The sequence below is a fragment of the Capra hircus genome, chromosome 26, assembly GCF_001704415.2.
Source record: "Capra hircus breed San Clemente chromosome 26, ASM170441v1, whole genome shotgun sequence".
Lineage (NCBI taxonomy): Eukaryota > Metazoa > Chordata > Mammalia > Artiodactyla > Bovidae > Capra > Capra hircus.
Genome location: NC_030833.1, coordinates 31,932,998 through 31,953,762, shown reverse-complemented (window position 1 = coordinate 31,953,762; position 20,765 = coordinate 31,932,998). Strand labels below are relative to the sequence as shown.

The 20,765-nt window shown below is 41.2% G+C and overlaps 1 protein-coding gene across 1 annotated transcript in view; it reads right to left on the bottom strand.

Annotated features, from left to right (window-relative positions):
* The window catches only part of HPSE2 (heparanase 2 (inactive)), a 697,385-nt gene that overhangs the window by 128,165 nt on the left and 548,455 nt on the right, over positions 1-20,765 (bottom strand). Inside the window, exon 9 of the mRNA XM_005698313.2 lies at positions 16,906-17,020. Within this exon, the coding sequence (XP_005698370.2) occupies positions 16,906-17,020 (115 nt within the window). The remainder of the gene's footprint in view (positions 1-16,905; positions 17,021-20,765) is intronic.

The following is a 20,765-nucleotide window of genomic DNA, read 5'->3' as shown; positions in this document are numbered from 1 at the left end:
TGTTATGGATTTCTCTTCACTGGGGAAAATGAGAATGGTAGGAGAGTAAGTCCTTGTGTCAGATTGTCTAGATTTGAATTTCAGCTGCTCCACTTACTAAACAGTGGACAAGTTGCTTAATTTCTCTGCACCTGTTTCTCTATCTTTAAAATAAGGGTAATAATAAGGACTACCTCAAAGTATTAGAGTATTACATGAGTTAGTACAGTAAAACACTTAGACTATCCAGTCAATTCCACCAAGAAATTTAAACTATGTAAAGAAACTTTCAACAAGCTATAATAATCTTCCATACAGAGTTATACTGATACAGTAAGGAATTATCTAGGTACAAAAAGAATACTGAATTAAGGCTGAGAAGAACCAGTCTTCAGTCCCTGACACTGCCTGTAGCTAGCAAATTGTCATTTCTGTGCTTCAGTTTCTTATCAGTAAAAATGAAATAGTCATATTGTCTGGTGGTTATTGAGAAGATTATGGGACAATGTATAAGAAACACCAGGTAAATAGCAACGCATGGTACAAATGTAGATTATAATTATCATTGATCAGAGACTTTTATAAGATCAAGATATCCTGCCTCCTGGAAAGCAACAGATTGTTCAATTCTCTTTTCCAGACTTGAAGAAAACCTCTTTGTATTTTCTTGTCATTAGATCATTTGGTTTTCACTTCAATGTACCTATATAACACTGCACGGCCCAGTTTCCAAGGTCAGAACTTGCCTATAATGACTGGACTTTAGTTTGGCCTATTTAGATATCTACTCTCTCCAAAAGTGTTTTCAAATGATAAGGATAAACACTTCTAGGAAGGTCTCCTGTTGATGGTCGATAAAGTGTTTATGGCATCAAAAAAGATTATGTCTTTTCCTCATGAAGATATCTCACTTGAACTTTAGCTTCAGTTTCTCTTGTTTTGGATCTCAGACTCTATCTTGCCTCTGGACTCTATGCTCAAAAGATTAATTTTGATTTTGATCATTTGTTTCCTTGAGTTATTCGTGAAAGTTAGTCCAATTTTAGCCAAATCTTTCTTCTTCCAGGTAAATCCTGATGTAACCAAAAGCAAAGGCTTATCTACATTCTGTGGGCAATGAGTGCTGTTTCATATACCATAGTCCAGGGCCTTCTGTCTTACATGTTCAGGAATAAGAATGACCTACTTTCTATCACATGGGTCATGCCAAGTAGAAATTATCCTGAATGTCTGGTAGTCTCTATAACTTTATTGGGTTCTCCCTCAAACAAAATCTCTCTGTTTCTGATTATTTTGCCCCAGATGTACCTGGAGCATACTTTCAAGCTGAATCTCATTTTCTTATTTCCTGTGCATATTTCTAGCTCCCCCAGACCCCCTGGATAATTTATCTATTGCACTAATATTCATAGTTAAAAAGTATAATAGACCTGCGCTCTCTTCATTTTTGGGCTCAGGAAATATCTCCAATCATTTTTCAATCATTTGTGGTCCACAGAGAGCCAAAACATGCCTTTTCTGGGGAAATTTAATCCACATGTTTATGATTAATTTATATGTAAGTCATTAAATTGGTGTTTCTAAGACATTTCATTTGGCAAGCTATCTCTCTCTCACCCTCCAAATCCCCTCCTAAGTCTTAGTGGAGTTAATATGGCACCATGGCATCCATTCTCTTCAGAGCTAGCAAAAGAAAGTAGTCCTAAATATATCAGATCCATTCTGTTCATATTGCAGTTGATACACAACTGCCTGAATGGTTGGCATCTTACAGTATAGTGAATGATTAGAGAATTTATAGTCAGTTCCCTTTAGGCAGCGGTTGCAATTGTTCCTCAAAATGGGGTGTGGGTTCTAATGGCTTAGTCACCCAAAATTCAACCTCATTTCAATTTAATTCAGCCAGTTTAAAGATCTTTCCTTATGCATTATTATGTGGTAAGCACAATAAGTCATAATATTCTCTGCCTTAAATTTGTTAATTGTTTAAAAGGAGAGACTGACCTATATTTCAAACTATGATAGACAGTATTGAAGAACCAGATACAACATGATTATGGTACTACTGGAGAACCAGAGTGAGGGATTCCTACTGGGGATATTAATCTGGGAGTAACTGGTTCAAAAATAGGACTAGAAACTGAGGGCAAGTCCAGATCACACGAATCCTTGAGGGCAGAGGGCAATAGGAATCTAACAAAGGTTTTTGAAGAAGGTGACATGACTATGTCTCCAATACTGGAAGATACAATGAAGATTAGGTCAGCTTTGAGTGACCTCTGGTAAATTACCTAAAGTCCTTAGGTCTCTATTTTCTCAATAGCAGATGAAAGATGGTATTTCTAGTTCCCTGGTGGCAAGCACACTGCATGGCGTACGGAAGTAGAAATATAATGGAGTACACATGAAACATAAAATGTTATAAACAGATGTTACTTTGATAAAAATAATTCTAAAATTAAAAAGTAACAAAGAAAATTCCAGTTGTTTTAAAGATTAAAAACATGGTATGAAATGACCTAGTTCTTGGCATACAGCAGATTCTCATTTCATGGTAGATTAGAAGATGAAGGTGATAGCGAGACACATGAACTAGGATTTCTAGAAAAATTCAACACCCGTGCTATTGAGTCTCTGAACCTTTTGAGTATTCTCTTCACAGGTCTTTCACATGTATGATCTCTATAAACATCTAGCTAGTGGCTCATTTTAAAAGCAACCAGTCATTACAGAGATGTGTGGTAGTTAAAGTGATCATTAGCGAAAGGACCATGTTTCTGAAAGGGAAACTGAACTGCTAACTAATAATCAGAAACACCTTTAACACCAGATGTGGATGAGTAGCATATTTGCAACAGTGATTCCCTATTCTGGTTTGAGACAGCCTAAATCAGCAGACAATTTTTGACTGTTTATTAGGTACCAATTGTGTACTAGGCGCTAGAGGAGATGTAAGTATCAGTATATCAGTATACTTCTCTCAAGTAATTTATATTCTGGGAGGGAAATAGGACAAGATTTCAAATGACTATGAATATTTCTAGACAATGTAATACTACAAAATGCATAAAGGAAATACAGATAAAATGTTAATGAAATTTAGAAGCAAGAGAGAAAACATTCACTTAGAAGAATTCAAGAAAAGCTTTGTGAAACTTTATCTGTGATATGCAGCTTGAAAGATAGCTAGGCATTTTCACTGGATGGAGATGTTCAGGAAGGCAACTGTAGGCAATAGAAGAATGCCAGTCATGTACTGACACACCCAGTCCCTCTCACTCAACAAGCCTCTATTGAGTGTGTACTATGTTTGAGGAACAGAGAGATTACTAAAATAAAGTCTCTGTACCCAAAGTTTCACAATCTCTTTCAACACAAATGTTTCTCCCTCTTCTGAGAGAGGAAAAGGAAAAAAGATGAATGAGTGAATTGTAATACAATACTGTCAGTATTTTACTGGTACAAAGGTCCCTCTGATAGTAACTAGTTAAATGCTATATGTGTAATAGTTCTCTAGAGAAACAGAACCAATAACCATTATGATGTTATGTATGTATCTTTCCCTCTGTGTCTATCTATCTATCTGAAAGATTGATTTTAAGTAATTGACTCATGACTATGGGAGCTGGCGAGTCTAAAATCTGTTGGATAGGCCAGCAGACTGAAGACCTAGGGAAGAGTCATGCTGTGGTTAGTCTGAAGGCAGTCTGCTGGCAGAATTCATTCTTGCTCAGGAGAAGTCAGTTTTATTTCTATTAAGGCCTTCAACTGATTGGATATGGCCCACCCACATTATGGAGGATAATCTGCTTTATTTAAAGTTTACTGATTTAAATGTTAACCTCGTCTAAAAATACCTTCACTGAAATATTTAAAATAATGTTTGACTAAACCAACTTAACACATAAAACTAACCATCATATTATATGAGATAAATTGAACAAATCTGGTCCCAGACTTCTGTCAGTCAGATTAACCAGAGTGACTCTCAGAGTGTCCCACTGGGATATAAATTTGGAGTTCATCCAAAAATATACAGGGCTAAGGGGTGGACTGTTGGGAGAGGCCACCAACTGGTGGCCACCAGTTCTGACTTTTCCTGCATGATCTTGGTGAGTGTGCTAGTCTATAAGGCTTATCTGTATTCAAATAAAGAGCAGTTTATGCAGTTACTCACACAGCAACAAAATGGGTCACCATGACCACAGTATATAACTACCATACATGCTTCAATGCGGAGGAAGATTGGCTTATGTACTGCTTGCTACAATATTTTCTGCTTGTTCAAAAAGTGCTTGGTCCTTGGTCCTGAATTCCTCAGCTCAAACCCACTGCATGGGGAATATACATTTGGGCCCACTGCATTGCCCCTGTGGGGCCTAGTGGCCAGGAGAATCAATGCAAATATACTAATGTTCATGATGTTGCTGTGTATGAGTATATAATCTCTTGCTGCTGACCTGGGAGTCTTGTGTTTTCTGCCTACATTTTTGAAGCAGCAAAAGTGGACATACTAGGTTGCAAGTAGGTAAAAATCTCAGGCCCTTCACAGTTCTTGACAGCTACAGTGATAAGGATGGGATGTAGACAGTGGCATGATTTTATGTAAGAGGAGGGACAAAGGCTTTGCAGACCAGGTTCAGGGATATAAGAAGTTTTCCTAGGGTCTGGTGGTGAATGCTCTCACCCAAATAGTGGGTGAGGTTGGGAAGTAAGGGTCCCTTAGTGTCCTGCCTATTAATAAACAAAAGTTAAATTCATATTTAGAAGCTGAGCAGTGAGAGGTAGGATTGAGATAAGCCACCAAAACTATAGTTTGACTATTGTTCATTCATCCACTCTCCCCAGGAATGTGAGGAAAGGGATATTATCATGACAATGGGGACACTGAACCCTGTGACTCCAACCTAAAGACAATGTGGCTGAGGTTACTGAGCCAAGGATTTCCTAAAGCTGAGATAGGTGATGTCGGTAATGATGACCTTGCCACCCAATATGGGGCTTTGGGTGAACCACTCAAGTTCACTTGGTTGAGCTGTGAGCAGCTGACACAATGCTCAAAACTGAAAGTAGTTGCTAAGACAATTTTGAAACTGAAAAACGTTTTCTTTATGGAACTCAGACTTCTCAATTTCAAAATTTACTACAAAGCTGCAGTAATCAAGATAGTGCGGTACTGGCATAAAGACAGACATTTAGATTAATTGAACAGAATTGAAAGTACAGGGGAAAAAAAGCCCTTACATTTATGGTCAACTAATTTTCAACAAGGGTCCCAAGACAATTCAATGAGAAAAACCATGTGCAAAAGAATGAAACTGAATCACTATCTCACATCATATAAAAAAATTGACTGAAAATGGATCAGAGATCTATATGTAAGAGCTAACTATAAAACTCTTAGAATAAAACAGAATGAAAATTTGATCAGACACCAAAAGCACAAATGAGAAAAAGAAAAACAAACAAGTTGGATTTTATCAGAATTAGAAACTTCTGTGCTTAAAAGACACTGTCAAGAGAACGAAAAGCTAACACACAGAATTGGAGAACATGTTTGCAAATCACATATCCAATAAGAGATCTGTATTATCAGAACACTTACAACTCAACAGTGAAAGACAAATAGTTTTATTAAGTCCCATTTGCTTATTTTTATTTCTTTTGCCTTAGGAGACTGACCTAAGAAAATATTTCCATAATTTATGTCCAAGAAATCATTTTCATATATTTAGAATAGGTAATGATGGTCACATTTTTACACACTTACTGTCAGGTACTATCTTACACATTCACAAGAACCCTGAGATGTATGAACCATTGGTATCCTCATTATACAGATGATGGCAGATGAAGGAATCTTCCCAATGGGACATAGCAAGTAGACAGTGGAATTGAATTAACATCCAGATCTGGCTCCAGAGCCCAAACTCTTAAGGACCAAGCTGACTATCTCCCTGTACACAGTGTGCATGTAACACCTGACAGCAAATGCCTGCTTCCATATTTCCATTACTGAGCAGTGCACTGAAGTCCCCAGATTCCCCAGTCACTTAGCATCTTTAGAATTCAGTAAGGACTGACTATGAGCAGGGCATTGTGAGAGATTTAAAGATATAAGAGATGGCCTATGTTTTAAAGGAGCTTTCAGTCAGAGAGAGGAAATTAGATGTATCCAAACAATTCTAATAACGAAAGTGATAATGGGGTTACAAGAGCCTAAAAAAAAAGAGGACTGACTCCTTGTATGATTTCAAAGTAAAACAGTGTGGTTTAGCTTTATTTTAAAAGGTTTTATTGGTATCAGTTCAGCTGGGAGGTAAGTCTCAAGATCCTAGTATAGAAATCTTGACAATAAATCAGAAAACATCAGAGCTGAAGGGGACCTCAGATGGTCGAGTTCAACACCCCCATTTGCAATGAACCTAGAGTGCCCAGCACCCTGGGATGAATGAGCTGGTGGCAGAACCTGAGATCAGATCTGGAACACCTGGTCTTCCATCCATTTGAAGGCACCCCTTCCTTCTCACTGTCTCAGCAGAGGGTGCCCTATGGGCAAGAAGCTTTGCTTGAAACATGTATCTGTTGGATACTAATCTTACAAATGTCCACTAATGACATCTTGTTGTACAAGCCTTCCCTGATTCTCCCCTCTAGCGCTTTCTTTCCAGCCAACAGTAATATCTCCCATGTGGAGGTCTGGCTCTGGAGATACTGAGTGAGCAAGACAGACCTTAGTGCATCAGCTATTAGCTTTCTCTCAAAGGCTCTCTGTTTTGTCATCCCAAAGAGACTGTAAACATGGAAAGAAAGAGTCTGACTTTATTTTTTATGTCCCAGAGCAATTAAAGCTGTGCTTTACTTTATTGTTTTTCACAACACCCTAGCATGAAGACATTTAAAATATCATCGAAATTTTTAAACACACACACAAAAGCGGAATTGTATGACAAACTCCCAAATGTTCACCACCAGCTTCCACAAGTATTGTTATTCTGCTATTCTTATTTCAAATCCTGCTGACAGGTGGCAGAGGGTGCACATGAAAATGGCCAGGTTGGTGACAGGGAAATGGAGTAGGCAACAGGCTAGGTCGAGGACCCTAGACATAGCAGGAGGCAATGGGATACCACTATTCACAGGAAGAGATAGGAAGCAAAGTGGTTTGCCAAGTGGTGATGACGCAGGTAGGGTTGGGAATCAGGTGTAGGGAGCTTGAGATAAATGGTGCCCAGCAGTGTGCCGGCTGCCTGGCCATGGTGTGATGGAGCCTCTCCTTTCCTCAGCCTTTGCAGGCGCTGCTCACTCTGCGAGAACACTGCTCTTCCACCAGCTTCTCCAACAGCTGCTTCCTCAGTGCACACTTCCTCAGTCACACTTTCTTAAGAGGTATCCTCTCCTCATTATTCTTCAACTTCACAGCCTGTCTGCTTCCTACACACCATTCTGAACATTGTATTAATTATTTTAGTGTTAGTTTACTTGTTTATTTTTAGTCTCCCTGCCAGACTGTAATCTCCAGTGGGGGCAGGGAGCTTGTCTTTCTCCTTTACCTCTATCTCCTCAGAAACTAGAAAACTGTCTGACACATAATAGGCATTCAATAAATACTTGGCAAGTGAATTAAAAATTCTGCTAATATTTTAGGCTTCCCTCATGACTCACTGGTAGAGAATCGACCCGCCAATGCAGAAAACATGGGTTCGATCCCTGATCCGGGAAGATCCCTAATGCCACGGGGCAACTAAGCCTGTGTGCCGCAGCTACTGCGCCTGTGCTCTAGAGCCCAGGAGCTGCAACTACTGAAGCCCCAGCACTCCAGAGCTGTGCTCTCCAGCAAGAGAAGCCACTGCAATGAGAAGCCTGGGCACTGCAACTAGAGAGTACCCCTGCTCGTTGCAACTAGAGAAAAGCCTGCCCAGCAAGGAAGACCCCGCACAGTCAAATAAATCAATAAAGTTATAAAAGTATTTTTGCTGTTTTGATTGTTGAAGTGCAAGTTGGGTACACAATAGTACAAGAAAAGGAAAGGATAATTTCTAATTTAATCAGGGTAAATGGCACACTCTAATTCAGTGGTTCTCAATTCTCACTGCATATTAGAATCAGGGGGGAGCTTAATACAAACATCCGCCCTCCTCTATAGACCAACTGAACCAGAATCCCTGGGGGTGGCTTAGGTTTTTTTTTTTTTTTTAAGCCCTACTATAGGGCTTACCCACGTGGCACGGTGGTAAAGAATCCGCCTGTCAATGCAGGAGACCGGGGATGCGGGTTTGATTCCTGGATCAGAAAGATCCCCTAGTGGAGGAAATGGCAACCCACTCCAGCATTCTTGCCTGGAAAACCCCATGGACAGAGGAGCCTGGCGGACCATAGCCCATGGGGTTGCAGAGAGTCGGACGTGACTGAGCATGCATTCGTGCACGCACACAGGTTACTATAACGAGCATAGGCTTAAGAATCACTGTTCTAATGAAGGAAAGCTGCCAAGATTTTGAGGTTAAGATAAAGGCAGTGAATTTGGAGTAGAAGATAGGTCTGCTCAAGTCAAGTTCAGAGTCAGTCAAAATGATATGTTCTATTCAGTCTTTTCAGTGCTTAAAACCAGATCAGAGATGAAATGAACAGATTGGTAACAGTTGAAAGTTAGTGAGTAAGGTACCTAATGACTGCTAAGATTTTGGCTTCCTTGGTGGCTCAGAAGGTGAAAAATCTGCCTGTAATGTGGGAGACCTGGCTTTGAACTCTGGGTTGGGAAGATCCCCTGGAGAAGGAAATGGCTACCCACTCCAGTTAATTCCATGGCCAGAGGAGCCTGGTGGGTTATAGTTTGTGGGGTTGCAGAGAGTCGGAAATGACTGAGCAACTAACACACACATACATAAATAGAGTAGTGTATTCAAATAAGAATTAAAAACAACATTCTGTTCCTATTTTTAAACATTTCAGATTTTATTTAAACAAACAAAAATGAATCCCATTAACTGAGCTAGAAAAACCAATGTATTATGTTTGGCTCTCATGGTGACTTCTATCAGATTCCTATTCCTAATGTCATAACCAGACACCATTGTGCCCTTGATGTCTGCAAATACCATGAAAAACCTCAAGTTTGTCATGTTGTGCCACTGGCAAAAGACATTTGCAGCCTACCAGAAGACATTCCACTTTTCCTCTCCTATCTTTGTTTTTCTTCTTCCCTCTCTCCCTTCCTTGCTTTCTAGTCAGATTATTTTTAGGTAACATTCCAGCATTTCAGGTGAACTGATGAAGCTGGGTGAGGTGCAGCTTTTCTCATTTCCAGCACTGGTCATGCTCCTCCATCTTCTGAAGGTTGCTTTGGGAGTGGTGCGCTCTGTTGCGAAGCTCAAACACTGTGGGGCTGTAATTGCTTCTTCTCCCTCTCCCTCATTTATTTAGGTTGCGGCACAACTTGCTGTACCTGTAATCCCTCAGTATTGCAATCTGGGAGCAATATAAATGGCTGATGGCAGAGTGAGATTTTCAATTGTTGCTTCTCAGTGCTTCACATCATGTGCTATCATCAGCGCTTTGACGTGACACACCACGGTCTCCAGGGCTTATTGGGTCATTTATAAATACCAGATGAAGGTGTTAGAGCTAGTGTTGCAGTGAGGCTACTGCCTTAATTGCCTTCATTGGGAAAGGTTGGCAGTATCTTCTCTGGAGGAAAATAAAATGTAATTTTTAGTTTGTTTTTACCCATCTGCAATCAATTCCTTTCAAGTACAGGAATCAGAGCTTTCCTCTTCTGTTCTAATTTTCTCATCACTTAATTTTTACCCCAAAAAATCTACTTTTCATACTTTGGCTATTGTTACTTGATTGATTTTCAGATATTTGTATGAATAATCAACTGTATATTATCTTGCCACAGTTATATTCAAGTTATTAATGATTATTACCAACTTACAGAATTTTACATTTTACAAAATTACTTTATAAAATATTAATAGCAGCTGACATTTGTTGAGTACTTTCTAGGTGGTGAAAGATACTTATGCATTGGTTCATTCAACCCTTTCCAATAGTGCCCTGAGATAGATACTGTTATTTATTGTCCCCCTTTTATGAAGGGAAATGGATGATTGTTGAGGCTAAGTAATCCGCCCAAGGACGCAGTAGTAAATGGTAGATCTGGGTCTGAAACTCAGGTCAGTCTGTTTCCAAAATCAATATTTTTAAGCACTACATTCAGATATTCCCACTTCGTGACTTCAGCACATTAGCCCCATCTTACAAAGCAGGAAATGCAAACTCAAGCACCTGGAACACCCTGGTGACGCCCTGGAGCCTGCATCTTTTGATTCCAGGTTGCAGAGCTCTTTCTTCTTCCTAGGGCAGCTTCTACCAGGGTGAGCTGTTCAATGCTGACATGGGTTGCTGACATCCCATTCATACCATTTGGATTAATAAATAAGCAACGGATGAGGACTGGTGGTTAAAAATGAGACGGGCTTCTCCTTAAAGTATCGGGGGCGAAAGAGAGCTGCGTGCCGGGTCACACGGTGCAAGCGTAGGCTCTGGTCTGGGAGGCCAGAGTTCAGAGGCACAGAAGAGGAAAGAAGCAAGTCGTGCCCACTGGGCATGCAGCCCCAGGACTGCAGCCACTGACATGGAACCGGCCCAAGTCCCAGTGATTGATCCTGCAGCTGAGGGTGCCCTTCTCTCAGCAGCCGCAGGTTCCCACAAAGGGAGGTTGCACACGGAGAAGTCTTTGTCAGGGCCTCCGATGAGAGGATTGGGTTTCACATCACAGCTACCCCTAAACAGGTACTCTGCTTCTTTCATCTTCCTGATGGCTCCCACGGGAACGAAAAGAAAGAGAAACGAAGCTACGCCAAGAAATAGGTCACAGGCAGGTTTGGCAAGGTTTTTTATCACCTTTGCCCCACCACCTCCAGATTTGTAACTTTAAAATTCCTTAATTTTTACACACCCTGTGTGGCCAATGGACACCAATGGGAAAAGCTTTCCTAAGTAATTTTTCATAAACCATTGACCATGACTCTCTGGAAAATTAAGGCCTCTGACCCTTTGTACATATTATTGCCTCTGGAAGATTCTCCCCAGATCCCAAACTTCTCTTCCTACGGCTAACTGGCTCCTCTCCTTCAAGATCCAGCTCAGGCATTGTCTCCTCCAGGAAGCCTTCCTTGATGCCCCATGCCTGCCCTTTATCCAGGCAGGCTTCTATCCTTCTCCTGTCCTGCTAAAGCACTTCAGCCACTGTCCCTGCTGACCGATCCTATCCTCTGTAAGCTCCTTGAGGGCAGGGATACTCTCCAGTGTCTAGCACTGTATCAAGCCTACAGCACAAGTGTAATAAGGCACCTAATTCTTTTGCTCTATTTTTTCTTTTTAAAATAGCCTTTATTTTGCTCAGGCTATGAAAGCAATAATGCTGATTGCAGGAATTTTCATAAAAATCCACAAAGAAGAAAATGTAAACTGTAACCCCACGGCCCAAATAAAACCACTTTGACATGTAGATGTAGCCCCTTGCAGTAGTTTTCTATGTGTATATGTATGTATGAAATTGGAATCCTATTGTCATATCTAGTTCTCACAAGGATTATAACAATGTCTTTTGGAGGCAGATGGAGGAGACATTTTGATTACAATTTGAGTGATGAAGAAAACTAAAATCCAGAGATACACATCTAACGGATGGCAGAGCTAGGACTAGATCCTGCGAATCTTGTCAGAGTTCTAAGCTCCTTCCTGCTGCTTCCCCTGAGGCCTCCTCATTAGGCAGTGCTGTGCAACATCCGGCATCAGCTGGACGCGGGTCTATAACTGGATGGTCTTCCTCAGGGAAGGGACAGGTTTAAGCTGATCCTGTGTCCACATCATGGTTGTGTAGTGCATAAAGAACAGTGTCTTAATGTTTCAAAGGGAAACAAGGATAGAGCAGCAAGGTTCTCATCCCTGATGGAGCTATGCAGATAACATTAAGATGCAGAGTTTCTTTCCAATAGTCATGTTGCTATGGGAACCACAGCTATAGGTTCAATCCCATCATAGATTAGCGAGTTATAAACTAATCCATGACTACTGACTGTATTCTAGAACAACATACATAGCGAGGGTTCAATAAGTGTGTACTGGGCTGAAGTGAATATTTATTGTTGTTCATAAGGGATAGTCAGCAAAAAAGAATGTTGTCAGTAAATGTAAATATCCCTACCACTATACTCGGTATAGAAAAGGCTGTCCGATGAGAATTGCTTTCTATTTCATTCTAAGTAAAGGACTAAATTATAATCCCTCAAGTACAAACACACACCAGATTGTTAGTTCTACAGATGAGGGAACTGAATCTTATTTATCTGCATGTCCCCAGAATACCTAGCCTAGAGCCAGACACATCTCAAGTGTCAATGCTTTCTTGAATTGAATTATATCTGCTAGGTCAGTGTGAGAGTTAAGAAGATGTTGACTAGTAATTCACCATTCCTTTCCCTGAAAGCTCTGTAAATCAAGCTCTTAAACAAAACAGCAAGCTAAATTCCAAAACCCTCGCTTAGGAGAAATGCCCACGGCTGGTGGGGTCTGGACTATGTCCACTGAATGTGCAGATCTCTTCTGCACAAACATCCCTTATTCCCAAGGGAGCCCATGACTAGTTGACAGGCTGTGGAGACTCACACGTTCCCTCTTTCCCAATAGCAAGGGGGTCAGGGGAAAGGGGTGGGAGTCGAGTGATGAAGCACTGCTGGACTAAATGTTCTCCTCTTCCCAGGAGAAGGAAAATCTCATAACAGGAGGAGAGTTGGCACTTCTCTAGAGGAACAGCCAGAAAGAACATGGGCTGTAGTGGAAAATGATCTTTTCTCAAAATAGGTTGTTTTGTGTTTTTTTTTTTAAAGAGCTACTGTCAATATTCTCTCTTCCTTTAGATTGGACTGGCTTTGCCACTGGATTGGAATCCTACATACTCAGCTGACTGGGTTAGTGGAGTAGTAATATGGTATATGAGTTGGGAAGCCATTAGGCTAAGACCCTATAACAACAACAACAGGAAAAAGTAGTATTTGCAAATAAGATCTTTTCCCGAAATGCTGAATTTGAAGGAACTGGAATAGAAAATACTGATTTTTCTGGGAGGCAACCAAAAAACAACTTACTAATGCCCTAAACTCTTAACTCTGGAGACGGGAATAGCAATCCACTCCAGTCTTCTTGCCTGGAGAATTCCATGGACAGAGAAGCCTGGTAGGCTATAGTTCGTGAGGTCGCAAAGAGTTGGACACAACTGAGCAACTAACACACACAAACTCTTAACACTCTTGAAGATTTCATCACAGTGTAAAATCCAAAGTTTCTATCAGCAGTGTTTGGACCTCAACTGCACAAATCTCTGAAGTGGCAAGCAGTATGATTTCTAGGTGTCTCCATTACACATCCCAGGGGCCGGCCGGCAAGGTCTTTCAGACTGGTGCCCTGGTCTAGCCTAGTAAATTCTTTCCAGGAGACTTAGGACACACTCTCCCAGCTGCCAAGTTCTCTGCTTGTAAGGTGCAGAATTTATTAGCCCAAAGAAAGATAAAAAGAAAGCCTGCTACCTTTTAAAGTGCTTTTACGTACAATTTCTTTATTAGAACTTGGTGTTTCCAGAAATACAGCTGCTCAGATCACTTGAGCCTTTGTGCTAAATCAATAGGACTTGTTTTAGCTTCCAAAGAACCTCTGTGCTGTTACTACCTATCAATCAAGGTGTCTCACAGTAAGCTTTTAAAGAAAGTCACCTATATCATCTCTCATTTGGGGAGAACAAAATCATGAGATCTTGCATCTTTAACCTACAGCTGGCCATGCAAAGGTACAGAGAGATTTGATACGCAATCCAGGTTTGTCCAGCTCTGGAACTCAAGACTGTCTAGTCACCCAAAGACCATACGTTTTCTTCTCTCCAGATGCCTATTTCCAACTCTAAATCCAATTCTGAGACAAACAGTGGCTCAGACCACATCACAGACACCAAAGAGAGTACTGCTAGAAATAGTGTGGCATGTTGAAAAGTAAATAACATTTTGAACTGAAAAATTCTGAGTTCCAGCTCTTACTACTTGTCTGACCTTGGATAAGTCACTAAACAACTTCAAAGAACCCTAGTGTCTCTTCAGCAAAATAAAGGCACACTTATGTCACTTGGCTCACTTTAGAGCAATTATGTCCAAGAGCAGTTATCTTATTTATGTGTTTATATACTTTCCACTTCTTAGTATGCTTCACTAGACGATAAGCTCCAGGAATTCAACGACCTTGTCTTTTTGGTTCACCATCGTGGCTCATTGTCAGAAATGGTATTCAGTATATAGTACATGATCAAGGGGAGTGAATGAGATTTGAATGTATGAAGGAAGGAATAAAGGAAGGAAGGAAAGACAGGAAAAAAGATGAACAGAGGGAAAGAAAGAATGTTTGGAGTATTACTGACGTGCTGTATACGAAAGTAAAGTGAAAGTGAGAGTCACTCAGTCGTTTCCGACTCTTTGCAACCCCATGGAATACAGACCACGGAATTCTCCAGGCCAGAATACTGGAGTGGGTAGCCTTTCCTTTCTCCAGGGGATCTTCCCAACCCAGGGATCAAACCCAGGTCTCCCACATTGTAGGCAGATTCTTTACCAGCTGAGCCACAAGGGAAGCCCAAGAATACTGGAGTGGGCAGCCTATTCCTTCTCTAGCAGATCTTCCTGACCCAGGGATCGAATGGAGTCTCCTGCACTGCAGGTGGATTCTTTACCAACTGAGCTCTCAGGGAAGCCCGCTGTATATGAAAGTGCCCTATAAATTTTCAAGTATTATCCACATTTTGGGGTTCCCTGGTGGCTCAGTGGTAAAGAATCTGCCTGCATTTCGGGAGATGCAGGAGACACAGGTTTGATTCCTGAGTAAGGAAGATCTTCTGGAGGAGGGCATAGCAACCCATTCCCATTGACAGAGGAGCCTGGTGGGCTATGGTCCATAGGGTCACAAAGAGTTGGACATGACTGAAGAAACTTAGCACTCATGCAAACATCCACATTTTTAAACATGTAACTAACATTTGATGCATTAATTATACCAGGGCGATCTTTTAAGAATATAAGTTAGATCATGTTACTTCCCTGCAGAAAACCCTCCAGTGGCTTTTTATATTACTTACAATAAAAGTCAAACTCCCTTTAGCTTTTAAAGCCCTGTGTGATCTGACCCAAGCTGGCCCCATGTCCAACCAGTCCCCCTGTACCTTGCCAGGCCCCCAGCGCTCTAGCACTCTTATATTTCCTCAAACATGCCAACTCTGTTCCTGCCTTGGAATCTTTGTGCTAGCCCCTTCCCCTGCCTGAAAGCCCTGTTGCAAAAATCTGCACGTCTGGCTCCTTCTTGTCGGTGGACTCTTGGCTTAAGTGTCACCTTCTCAGAGAAGACTTCCTTGTACACACTCTAAAGAAGCCCTCACTGACCCCCTCTTACTATTTATTCAGTTATCTACTACTAGTCTCCTCCCCAGTGCCTGATGGTCAATAAATATTTACATTCGTGTGACATTATATTTGTTCAGTGCTTACATTTCATAGATGCTTTTCTAATCATTGTTTTGTTTTATCACCACAAGTTTATGAGCTCAAAACAAACGATGAACAAACAGAACCCCCTATGGTTCCAAACTGAAAACTTCCTCTTCGTCCCTCCATACCCCAGTCCCCCACTCGCTGAAAGAGAGAGGTATCCTGGCCTTGTGCATAAAAGCAACTGCGCCAGTCAGCTTTAGTATTTGTGACTTAATTGGAGTTGTGTACAATCAGAGATATAATAATTGCTTAGTACATTAACTAGAGGGATTCTTTTGAGACACGGAAATGGTGCTGTTGGGTGCCAAGCTGTTCTTTGTTCTGGACTTGGAGGCTTCCTGGTTAAGGGCTGGGGTGAGGGTGGTGAGTTGAACATGGAAGGTGGAAATGGGCAGAGGGAAGCAAAGGGCAGGAACGCTCACTGGGTCCCAGCTCGGTTTGTTTACTGCGGACCCCAGGGCAGCAGTAATTCTGTAGGAAGAATCCTGGGCCAGGACACAGGAGCAGGCGCTAGGGCTGGCACTATGCACCCCTCCCCAAACCCAGGCTACCAGTCCCTCTGTTACATGAGGTGGAGCTGGAGCATCTCCAAAGGGAACCCCAGCTCTGACGTTCTATGGGCTAATGAGAGGACTCACCTTTTATCATGACCAAGATGTCTGTAAGCAGAAGAACTCATAATATTTTTGATAAGCACAGCTTTTCTGGGCTAAGTGGGATTTCTTTGATGAGTCAATAAAGTCACTGGACATACCCAGTTCTTTGCTCTTGCCATTCTTCTTCAGCCTCCGCTTTCCTCTGCTCTCCTAGAGTAGGTGACACCCTGGGCAAATCCCCTCATCACACAGGGATCAACATCCAGTGTAAGTGCACTTAAGCCACTCTCCAAGGGATGGGTTTCTACTATATCTGATCTTGGACAACACTTTCCCATCTGCTTTCAACATGTTGCATCTGACATTAACTAATGTCTCCTATTAGCATTAAAAGAAAACAATCTCGAAAAATTCACTCTTAAGCAGAGTTCAAACAGGCCACAAGTAGATCTGGAATCTCAACTGCACAAGGTTTGTTAAAATAATAGTGGTAAATATATAAATATATATAAACGCATAAATGTGTATATACATAAACCCATGTGTATACACTGTGAGTATATATTGGGGTATGTCTGGGAGGTAAAGCTGAAAGTCTGTAAAATGGGTCAAAAATACTTCTGTCCAATTTGTGAAATTAATGAGTAGCAGAAGGAGAAAAATTCTCCCAGTGGGGATCGGAGCACGATCAAAATAACTGAAGGACATGGAAAAGGAGTTGGGAATCTTGATCTTACACTTACTGGTAATGGGTTAAAATGCTGGTCCACAAGGTGATTGTATCCATGGTCAAAAAATGAGTGCCGAATCACAACATCAATGCCCTGATTGGCCAGCATTCCTAAAGTGTTCAACCATCTGAAAAGCAAGGGGGAAAAACACCATATCAATACATTTAAAAACTCTTATTCATACCCTCTGCTGGCCCACTTAATGATAATTACTTAGTTCTCTATCTTTCCCTAGATGGTATGAGCTCATCAAGAATAGACATGTTTTAGCTTTGTACCCCAAACAACCATCACAGTTTCTGGAACACTATAGGTGCTCAACAGTCTAAGTTGAAACTGATCTGGATAAAATTAGATTCTAGGATTTTGAGAATCATCATTTACATACTAGGGACAAATCATGCATAGTTACGATTCCCCAAATCTGAAATAATATAGAGCTCCAAACCAGGGACCTTTCTAATACTAAAGACCACTGCTAATTTTTACATTATGAATGAATATTATTAAAATATTTTCAAATTTTTTCCACGTTGACAATTATATTTTATTCTGATAAAACTAACAAATACCTACTAATAATGAATCACATACAACACACACACAAACACAGTAAACTGCAAAGACAAAACTTCTAAATCCAAAAGGAAATCTGACAAAAATATAGTAGAACCATTTTGTTGCTGTTGTTCAGACTGGGACATTGTAACCCAGGGAACTGAAAATGCTTTTGGAATATCACATGGCTAAGCTACTTGTCTTTCTTATCTTTTGTTCATTTGGCCACACTGTGAAATCAGGAGAACAGGTTTAGCTTTGCTTTAGACTCTGAGACACAGTTTTAGCTAACCTGTGGTAGAACTGTAACATGAATTCCGGGCTGACGCCTCCTAAGTCAGTGTTCTCGCCAATGAAATAGCACAAATACAGTAGGTTCTAACAAATAACAAGTATTTCTATGTACAAACAAGTTTGTCTTTCTCTATCCCCAGGCTTACTGAATGAATGAAGAGGCAAAATGATAAGTAAATACATAATCACATATATGTGAATCCCTATCTCTAGTGGCATCTAGATATAAATACCTGTATTTGTACATGTGATAAGATCCCATTTGTTCATTCATTTATTTTTCATTCAACAATATGAATTCATCAACTGTAAATGCTAGATCTTATTCTTAGCATTAAGAATAGATTTTTAAAAATGCCTGTGGGACCACATAAGTCGTTTTTAAAGGACTGAGTGTGTAAATAACTGTACCTACCCATTTACAAGAGTGCTGTCAAATTGCTACTTGTGACCTCTACAGAGCCTAGCACAGTGAAATATAAAGAATATATCTTCAACAAATAAACACTAACTAGTAAATCTGAGTTTTTTTGATTTTCTCCTGAGAGTATATGGGTAGTTTTTGAAGGAACTCTAAAGAGAGAGGGAAGAGTATTCATTCTCCTCTTTAAACCCACATCCTGTATGCACATCCCAGGTCTAGGGCATTAACAAATGACTATGGCCAGAGCCCCGGCTTCTCCATAGCTTTTTAGAATAGAATGGTTAGCTCTGGAATTGTCTTCATCTTCCTCTGTAATAAGTCTCCTGAGAAGGGGAAATAAATGGTGTTCCATGTTGCCCTTTTATGCTTAATTAGTGAAAAGTGGCAAGATAATTGACGCATCTCACCAAGGATACTTCTGTAGCTATTACTTTCTATCCACAAAACACTGCTGAATGTCTATTACATGACAGACATGAGTAGGTGCTGCAGACACAGCAGTATGCCAAGGGTAGCGCATCAGAGAACCTCAAAGTCCTGATTGGGAAAACTACCCTTGCATATTGGCAGCAGAGAATTCTAATTTATGCATGCATGTGAACGTGTCATGTAAGCTTATAGTTATGCCATATATTGAAAAAGGGCTGTAAAATGCCTTCTTTCCAACTCCTTGCTAGCCTTCTGGAGCTTCCTAGAATGCTGTACTTTTTTTTTTCTCCAGGAAGCAATTTATACCCCTTGGAAAATTGGACTCAAGGAGCATGTTTCTGGGTACTGCCAGTAGAGCTTACAACCAGTGGATGATAAAAAGGTAAGAGAGAAGACCAGGAGCAGAATGAGCTGGTTTTCATTTGCTCTGTCAACCAAGCACGGAACATCTGAACTACACCAAAATCTAAACAACGATGTTAATCTGTGTTCACAAAAGTGACTGTGGAGATCTATGGATATTTAGTTGATGCTAGTGAAAAGGCAGGTCTCTCTCTAGCTCTCTCCATGATGGTCTGTGTTATTTCTCATTTCACATCACTCTCTAAAGGGAAGAATGTTCATGAAAACACTCAGTACAAATGGACTACTCGCCAGGCCCTGCAGCTGAGTTCTTCTGAGACCACTAAGCAAAGGCCATAGTCTTCTGATTCAAGGGGCCTCCAGCAGCCAACCTGACTGTCATAGTGAAACCTGCTGAGGAGAATATTTTTGAAAGAAAACCCTCAGCAACACTGTACAACCTCTCTGTGCCACTCCATGTGAGGACACAGGGCTGGAAGACCCCAGGCATATCATGTAGACACTGACTCATTATCTTCATCTGTATCTGCCAAGATTCCATCTTAAAAGATATTTGCTTGACCAGCCTGAAGCTGCCTTAATGGAGAGGAACTATAGCTGTATAATTAGAAGTGGCTGTTTGTTAGTAGTGAAATGTATAGCTGAGCGCAGAGCTGCAGTTCTTAGGAGAACCTTGTTCAGATGAAAAGCCAGGACCACAGACTAGATTGGACCAGAAGCAGGTCACGTGGTCAGTCTGTGGTCCTGATGACAATAGCAGGCCAGGCAGAGGCCTTTGTGCTTCTGGCTTAAGTTGCTCTCCAGATGACTGCAGTAGCCTTCAAATTCATTTTCCTATCTCTTGCCTCTCCAAACTGGTGCAAACTATCAAGCCCAGTGTTTTCAATACAGGTCAGATCTCTGTAGGACCTCTCTCCTCCTCTGTAATCTTCAATGGCTTGCCACTGAGTATAGAATAAGGCCTCATATTGCACCCCTGGTTTTCAAGGTATTCTATGATTTAGTGGTAAAACTCTGTCCCTAATCATACCTGGGCTTCCCAAGTGGCATTAGTGGTGAAGAACCTGCCTGCCAATGCAGGAGACATTAGAGATTCAAGTTCGATCCCTGAATCAGGAAGCTCTCCTGGAGGAGGGCATGGCAATCTACTCCAGTAGTCTTGCTTGGACAATCCCATGGGCAGAGGAGCCTGGTGGGCTCTAGTCCATGGGGTCGCAAAGAGTCAGAACAACTGAAGCGACTTAGCACAATCATACCCCTGCAGATACTGAGGCTTTCTCACACTAATCATTTCCCCTCACAATGTTCCTTGGGCTTCCAGGTGCCACTAGTGGTAAAGAACCACCTGCCAATGCAGGAGACATAAGAGGTGTGGGTTCGATCCCCAGTGGGGAAGATCCCCTGGAGAAGGGCACAGCAACCCACACCAGTATTCTTGCCTGGAGAATCCCATGGACAGAGAAGCCTGGTGGGCTAAGGTCCATAAGGTCACAAAGAGTCAGACACAAATGAAGTGGCTTAGCACAATCATACCTTCACTAACCCCTGCAGATACTGAGGCTTTCTCACTCTAATTGTTTCTCCTCATAATGTTCCTTCAGCTTAGAGTGCTCCCCACTACCCTTAGCAACAACCTTCACCTATAGGAATTAGAGAAATTTCTCTATATTCCTCTCAATTGCCTCTTCCTCCACAAAGTCCTTCCTGATACTCCCAGTCAGAAATTCTCAATTCCTCTGCATGTCTATCCCTTGTGTGGACAGACCATGTAAGGAAGGAAGAGAGATGGTATAATTTAATGCAA